This window comes from Strigops habroptila, chromosome 3 (assembly GCF_004027225.2).
Source record: "Strigops habroptila isolate Jane chromosome 3, bStrHab1.2.pri, whole genome shotgun sequence".
Classification (NCBI taxonomy): domain Eukaryota; kingdom Metazoa; phylum Chordata; class Aves; order Psittaciformes; family Psittacidae; genus Strigops; species Strigops habroptila.
The window spans coordinates 80,258,286-80,266,236 of record NC_044279.2 but is presented as its reverse complement, the minus strand read 5'-3'; the positions used below and the strand labels follow the sequence as shown (position 1 = coordinate 80,266,236).

At 48.9% G+C, this 7,951-nt stretch overlaps 1 protein-coding gene across 1 annotated transcript; it reads right to left on the bottom strand.

The window, feature by feature from the left end:
• Positions 1-4,537: 4,537 nt before the first annotated feature.
• LOC115605545 (homeobox protein NANOG-like) lies at positions 4,538-7,346 on the bottom strand. Its single transcript, XM_030480165.1, has 4 exons — positions 7,178-7,346; positions 6,538-6,806; positions 5,418-5,507; positions 4,538-4,954 (listed from the first exon to the last, which is right to left on the bottom strand). The coding sequence occupies exons 1-4, from the start codon at positions 7,344-7,346 to the stop codon at positions 4,538-4,540; spliced, it is 945 nt and encodes a 314-aa protein (XP_030336025.1).
• Positions 7,347-7,951: the final 605 nt, after the last annotated feature.

Genomic DNA, 7,951 nt, shown 5'->3' with positions numbered 1-7,951 from the left:
CAAGTCCCAGTGTTGTAATTTGTAAAAGATTTAGTGATTCAGACACTGCCCATCTGCTAGATGGCTAGAGACACACCCTGTCTGCGAGCAGATGGACTTCCATTAAATGTGAGAAACTAATTTTAGCCTGATTATAAAATAGATTCACAGATATGACCTGAGGATGCTCTTCAAAACTTTGGACAGCATGAAGATAACATGCCCTCACCAGAAAGGAAAACCTTGGTTTTTTCTGTTCTTGGTCTAAGACCAGATCCACGATTTTGAGTCCTTCATGCCTTTTGCTTTCTCAGTATCAGACAAGGTGCTGTTGGCCTCTGATGATGGGCCAAGCAAGAGATGCGTGGCAATGCTTTATTGAAAATTTCCAAAACCCTGTTAGCTCAGCATTTGAGTCATGCGGTGTAGTTAGATAACTAAACACATTGTTTACACATGTGTGTTGGGAAAAATCTATTAAAGCAAACATCATGCCTTTTGTCTGCACTGGAGAGACCACTGGGGCTGTGAGCCCTTGCTCATGGGTCACTCAGAACAAACCTGTAGCTTGTATAACATTGCTGCAGGCCATGTTAACACAAGAGCCTGGAATGAGGTTGCTTACACCACACTACTTGCTTGGTATTTTGCCTATGGGACAGCAAAAGCTCGAAGCCAGTAAACTAGAGAATAAACTCTGGTCTACATAGTCCATACTAGATCTAATTTCTTCTGTTTGAGTGTGATTCTCTGCACCACTGGAGCTACATCTGCAGCGTTGACAAATTGGAGTGCCGACACTACAGAGATACTGTGAAAGTGCAGTGTTTTCCCACAAGCTACAATACATATAAAAAGCTCCATATGAGCTTACAGCTTGATCCTACAAAAGATTTGCTGGCAAGTCAAATTGTGTTTGCAGTGCTCAGAAATCATTGTTACACAGCTCAATCGCAAGAAGCAGCAGTCCTCACAGAGATGTAATATAACCCAGCAGAAACGGCTTTTGCTCACATGCACTTACTTCCTCAGAGTAACTGATATAAAGCCTTTTGGAAATACGAGTCTGGTGGGATTAGTTGCATCTCCACCAGTTTTGGTAGTGGTAGTTCTGCAATTACTTGTGCAGCTGTTTCACATAGTAATGTGGCTCAAGGCATGTCAAGGAAACAGACCTTCAGCGCTGTGGAAAAGCAGAATCCTGATTAATTCCACAGCTCTTAGGAACTCTTGCTGAGGTATTAGCAGTCCTTTTCAGCCCACCTGCCAAAATTCCAACAGCAGCCACTCTGCATGTTCCCTCCAACCACATGTGCTTGGCAAATCCGCATGCAACCCAGGCTGAACAACCAGGGGAATAGCACCCATGAAGGAACATTTAATTTCTGCACGATGCTCCCATGGTAAGTGCAGTAACACAAACTGCAGCCCCAGGACTATTTTAGCAACAGTATGTTTCTGGAGGACATGTGCAGCACAGCTCTGGCCACCTGCTTACCCTTGTGGCAGAATCATGGAAGGGAAACAAGCCCAAACACAAATAATCTGCAGCAAGCATCCTTTGCAATTGTTCTGCAGAGACCTATGTACCTTGTGAACTTTAGGGCTTAAGCTTGCATCTAAAAAAAAGGAAGCTGCTAATTTTAAAGCCAAAAGGCAATAGCATCTATGACTTTTATAGGTATATGGTTCAGCTTTGTTTTTTCAGTGAAATTGTTGAAATTAACACTACTGCTAGATCATTACCCAGAATTCATCCTAACTCACATTGGGACATATATCTCAGGCCAGGATGAGAAAGGATCTCTGTTCTGCAATACAGGAAATCTTGTGAACCTGGCATTTCCTTCTCTCACAGGCCAGATTTACCTTTTTCTCCTGTTGAAGGTTAGCAGCCCACGCATGGACAACTCAGCCTTTCTTCCTCAACTACAGGCCAAAACCTCCACTCCCTCTACTTCCTGCACATACTCCATCTCATGCTTGGAAGCAGAACATTACAGTATTGCAAAAGGTGGGCTTTGACACCCACAGGAGCAGGCTGTCTTCAGCAAAAGACGTGGCTGTTTGAGCCTTAGCAGTCAGCTGCCAGTTTAGCTAGTTATGCTTAGTAGGAGTACTTGTTGAACTGCCCATTTCAACCAGGTGAAAAGCTTTGGTGGTGTACTATGGCTTAAGGAACCTGGGATTAAACCCATCATTTTTGCTAATTTAAACTCTGGCTGCTAACAGTAACTTAGTTCTGCTGACACAGCAGTAGCATCATCTATTGAACAGGCAGCTGCCTTTCTCCATTTAGTGCTGCCCATGAACACTTGCAGCACCTTGGCTGCATGCAAGCTGCATAGGTGTTCAAACTAAGGTGTATAAGGCAAGTCCCTTAAGCTTGATTCCTGATGCATCTCACACGTTTAAATGCCCTTTAAATGTTGCATACAGCTGCTAAGAGAAAAATGCAGTCTCAGGGAAATCAGTACATTTTTGTTTCAATGCTGGAGGTAGGATTCAGTTACTTACATACGAACTTCTGCTGTGATTTGAGATTAGCACAAGAACCCCAAGAAAGCCGCAGCCTCAATGAGGCGGGACTTCCAGACCTCTAACTGCAACCTTCTGGAGCAGCAGCAGGCAGCCACAAAACTCAGAGGCACTTTTTTGTGCTCCTACCCTTGTACTTCCATAGTTATCTTTTGCTGAAAGCAGTCCACATACTTGCCTCTGGAGCACCCCCTTGCACTAGGACACACACCTTATGCTGAAAACAAGGCTGATGGAATTCTGTGACCTGACCCTTCTGAACAGTTGCTTGATTGTAGTTCTCTGAGAAATACAGTCCTGTTACTTTTTACCTCCTTTCCTCGGGACTGGTGGTCTAACCCCTGCAGAACAGCCATTCCCCTAGCAGGCTGCTCCAATGCAAGCTGGCTGCACAGTTGCATCATTAAAATAAAGTAATTTATTTTCAACTCAAACAAGTTTGTACAAACATTAATTGGAAACAAAGTAATAAAAGACAACATGCACATAACATAAAACATGCTTGAGATCACTGCAAGAAATACACTCTAAGACAAATTATTCTGGAACAACAAAGTTAGTCTTCTTTGCAGTGAGAGTTTAACAATGACATACAACCCTTGTGTGCAGGCATTTGACAACAAGGTTGCGGTAAAAATTGTGCACTAATCACAAAACCCCAAGGTCTATCCTGGAAATACTTATGCTTTTACCATTCTATTTACTCTTGGCAGCTCACGCCGTTTTGTTTTCTTGGGCAGTGGCAGAATAGACTCTGAAATTCCACATTTTGCAAAAAAAAAAGTCAGTTTTTCATAGTTTGGAGCTGCCTCACCAGTATGGTTTCTCCATACTGGAAAGAATGGTTCAGTTATTTTTAAAAACAAACCTGGAAATTTTAATTGGCACCTTCCTCATTTTGTCTAACTAAGTTTCTCTAAACTTCTCACCTCCCCCAGAGCTTGGGTCCTTATGTCAGATGAGGCAGCCAGTGCCCTCTTCAGCAGGACAATACAGAAAAGATCCAATCAATCAGCCCTGGGAAAGGGACAAAAATCCTACTAGCTTATACTCTTAAAACTGGGATTAGACAAGAGGGTCCTTTACCTAGCTGCCTGCCTCTACCCCAGAGAAATCTGCACTGTAGTGGTGCTCTGTTTGTGAAGTGCTAGGGGACTACCGTGTACAGATAAGCAGACTGCTCTCACCAACAATTTGCAGGCTGGGACAAACCAACAGTCTCTCAGCAGAGACATGCAGAAAGGCAAGATCTAAACTAGGTGGGGACAGTCACAGAGACAGCCATCCTGAAGGTCCTGGCAGGCACAAGTAAGTTAGCAGCTTTGGAAACCAAAGGTTCCATGTGAAATATGGGCAATACTCTACCCCACTTCCTCTCCTCTGAACTGCCCTATGTACACAGGAGGGCAACAGGCAAGGGATAGCAGATGCTGAGCCCTCCAGAAGGAGCTGCTGAAAGTAACTGGATCAAATCTGAAATCAGATGATCTCGTGTAGGCTTTTGATGAGGGAGGAAAGGATGCAAATGAAGAACCTATTAGCAGTTAGCTGACCGAGGTAGCAACAGAAACAGGCAAGACAGCAGAACTTGCAGGCTATAACAGGGCATTTCTAGCAGAAATATGGTTAAGTACAGGGTTTTCTTCTCTATCAAAGCTCAGCTGCAAGAAACTAAGGGCAAGGGTCAGAGATTGCCTGCTAAAGAGGCAGCAGAGGAAGGTGAGATTGGACAGCAGCGTCCTCTACCACCTCTGCTACGCCTGGCTGTGGTATTGCACATTCCCCTCCATGAATGAATGTTTTGTCTATCCACACACAAAACACCCTTGCCAAGGGTTGGCTATGAACAGGAGCCTTTAAACAGAAAACTAACCCAAGGCAGCAGGGTGCTGAGCCCCATCAATGGTTAAAACAGGAAGAGAAGAGGGGCAAGAGAAAGGAATAGAAACTGGATCCCCAAGTCAAGACCCTAGAAACCCTAGAGAAAACAGGAGAACAGAGTCAAAAAAAGTACTTCGACCTAAGATTCATAACCACTCTGGGTCCCCAGGGGATACCAAGGAGCCTGGTACTGATGCTGTGCAGGAGAGCTTGAGAACGGTGTGACATTGTCAGAGGTGCTCTGGAAGCTGTAGGTGTCTTCTGACTCCAGGCTGACATAATCCAGATCTGCAGGATAGCCGTGATAGAAGTTCATCTGCTGGCTTAATAAACCCATGGCTTGCTGGGTATTGCAGCTTGTTCCACCTTTTCCAAAGAGCCCTTCATCCTCCACAGCCATGAACGAGTACAAGCTCTGCCCGCTCCCATAAGTCTGGCCACTGCTGTAAGCTTGGTGCATGTTGGTCACAGCCTGAATGTTTCTGCTGGCACTGACAGGAAAGCCCTGGTGAAATGTGGGGGTTATATCCAGGTAGGCAGCCTGATGAAACCCATTCTAGGAGAGACAGAGAAGGCTGGTCAGCAATGCAGAGCACCACACCAAATGTGCTCATTCTTTTGGATGGGTCCTCTTTCTCCCCCGCCCCATCTCCCAAAGCCATACAGTAGTGTATTTTCCATACTCATTGCCCTCTCTATACACTAATAGCAGAGATGACAGGATCTTATGTTAGTGTTCTCCAAGTCAACATGTCTGGGAGTACGACGCCAATGAGAAAAAAATACCAGTACAGCCTTGCTGGCCATCTTGAGCTATTTTGTTTTCTATCTCATCTCAATTGGGAGATAAGTGGACTGGAAACAAAGCTCTGTCAGTGCCAGGTCAGGATTCAAATACATGCCACTGTAAACCCTCTTACAAGAAATACAACTGGCTTGGGTAAGAGTCCTGTGCACTATCCAAGTTAGCACTCCTCCCCACAGACTGGGGAAGCATGGTGATGGGGGAATGCTCTCACCTGTGGTGGATACACCCCTTTTTCCACCCACTGGCTCTCCTTCTGGCAGCGTTTAAATTTCATCCGTTGATTCTGAAACCATGTTTTCACCTAGAAGCGATGGGGAAAGGACATAGGGCATTAGAAACTGATTCTCAGAGGTTACTACACATCCTAAAGATGTTTTGCCTTCTGCCAAATCAAGTTTTCTGCTTGGCTTCTAATACTGTACATAATTTCAGCAGCTAAGAGTATGCAGCAGGTAGCCACAGAATCACAGAGCTGGGACATGAAAGCACACTCCTAGTCCTCAGATCACTATGGGATCTTTCATGACATCAAAACCTCTACCTAAAAACAGGTCAAGACACCTGCAGAAACACAGCTTGTTACTGCAGCAGTATCTCACTGCTGAGCCAAGACTGGTGCTGACTCAGGAGTGAATCATTCCTTCAGTCAGACACAGTAGCTGGTGGGGCAAGGACCCTCTCTCCAGGGAGGGTCCATATGCCACCGTGACTCTGAAGGGGACCTATAAGGGTGCTGGAGAGGGACTCCTCATCAGGCACTGTAGTGGTAGTACAAGGGGGGATGGATTCAAACTTCGACAGGGGAAGTTCGGGTTAGATATAAGGAAGAAGTTCTTTACTGTAAGGGTGGTGAGGCACTGGAACAGGCTGCCCAAAGAAGTGGTAAATGCTCCATCCCTGGCAGTGTTCAAGGCCAGGTTGGACAGAGCCTTGGGCAACATGGTTTAGTGTGAGGTGTCCCTGCCCATGGCAGGGGGGCTGGAACTAGATGATCTTAAGGTCCTTTCCAACCCAAACTATTCTATGATTCTATGAACACATGTCCATACCGAAACCTGCATACAGAGCAAGGCTACACAGAGTCACTTCCAAACACTTGCACAGAGCGGGTGGATAGGACTAGAACCAAGCATAAGAGGATGATTGAGTCCTAAGTTTCCACACCCTCTGCTCTCTCACATAAACAATGGTATAAACAAGACCACAAAAGAAACTCATGTCCTGGGTCTAAGAAAAGAGGAGGCAAAAAAGGCACACACCCCCCCCCCCCAGCTTGCGAAGTCACTTTCACACCAGGGATGAGACTCAGCAGCTCAGAGGAAGATGTTCACCTGCTTGTAGGTGAGCTCCAGGACAGCAGCCAGCTCCCGGATCTGCTGGGGGCTGAGGTACATCTGGCTCTGGAACCGCTGGTGCAGGATTTGCAGCTGCTCCTGGGAGAAAGCTGTGCGGCTCTTGGCCTTCTTCACCACACCCTCACCTTCTGCTTTGACCTTTTGGGAAGAAGGATGGGGAGATGGGCGCTCTGCAGTAGGGCTAGTGGCAGAGTCGGGAGTGTACTGGATGAGTGTCCCAGAGCTGGAGGAAGCTGGAGAGACATCTGAGGAGGAAAGACAACTGAAGTGAGCAGGGTCAGGCAAAGACTCAAAGACTTCGAAGTCCCAACTTCTCGGGTGAATTTAAGATAGAGAATGCCCTGGGGACCTGCTGGGGCTCCACGGGTAAAGCAGCATGGTAAAGTGGGCACCGGAACCGAGACCCCTCTCTGCTCGCACCTCTGGTCCCGCCTGGACGCAGAAGCTGCTGGCAGCCGCGCCCGGCGCTGCTCCCAGCGGGGCAACCAGAGGAGCAGCGCCCGTCGCATCCTCGCTGGGGCACGGCGTCGCCCCCCACCCCCGAGGGAGGAGGGACACAACCAACCCGCACCCGAGGGCAGCCGGATGGCTCCCCGGGACCAGCCGGGCCGCGTACCTGGGTGGCTGGGCGTCTTCTCCGCCGCGGGGAAGGCGGTGGCGTCCGCCGCCGGGGCCGCCTCGGCCGGCACGCTGTCCATGCTTCCTGCGGAGAGCCAGTAATAGTCCCCATACCTGGCCGCGCCCGGGTAGGGCAGGTAGGGCGGCACGGCCAGGTGGGCGCTCATGGCCGGGATGGGACGGGGAGCCCGGCCCGAGCAGGCGGCGAGCTGGCAGGGGAGACTGCACGCAGCCCGCAGGCAGGTACCCCATTAGGCAGACGGGTGTGGGGGGATGCTTTATGTCCTCCCCAGCCTGGCGTTGGGATTGTCATGGCCATTGTCATGTTAAAAGTCAGTTGATTGGAGGGGAGGGGCTTTGGGGGTGCTCAGGGAGTGGGGGAGGGCTGGGACACCGGGGCCCCGCTTCACCAACTTGGCTTCTGTGTGCCGCGGTGGGAGTCAGACCGCTGCTGCCAGCGCACCCCTCCCTGCCGGGGGGTGGGAGGAAGAGCCTTGCTTCCCCCTCGGGGCCAAAAGGCCTGAGCCGATCCGCCTGGTGAGATGGCCGAGGCCTGGCAGACACCCCCACCCCCCCATTTAACACTCTTTCTCCCACCTCCGCCTCCTCACCTGTCCCCACCCAAAGGCAAAGAATGGAGGGGAACCTGGAGCCTGCCCCGGGGCATGCAGAGGCTCTGCGTGTCCGCATTGCAGATCGCAACCATCACTGCAAACAGATAAACCCTTCACCTCCCAGCAAGTGAATACAGACTGGGGGCGGGGGGGACAGT

Excerpts from the sequence above, each read along its gene's own strand:
- LOC115605545 (XM_030480165.1), bottom strand. The coding sequence starts at position 7,346 with ATGAGCGCCCACCTGGCCGTGCCGCCCTACCTGCCCTACCCGGGCGCG. Across the intron at positions 6,807-7,177 it reads GAAGACGCCCAGCCACCCAG|ATGTCTCTCCAGCTTCCTCC; the intron begins GTACGCGGCCCG and ends TTTCCTCCTCAG. Across the intron at positions 4,955-5,417 it reads AAGGGGTGTATCCACCACAG|AATGGGTTTCATCAGGCTGC; the intron begins GTGAGAGCATTC and ends TGTCTCTCCTAG.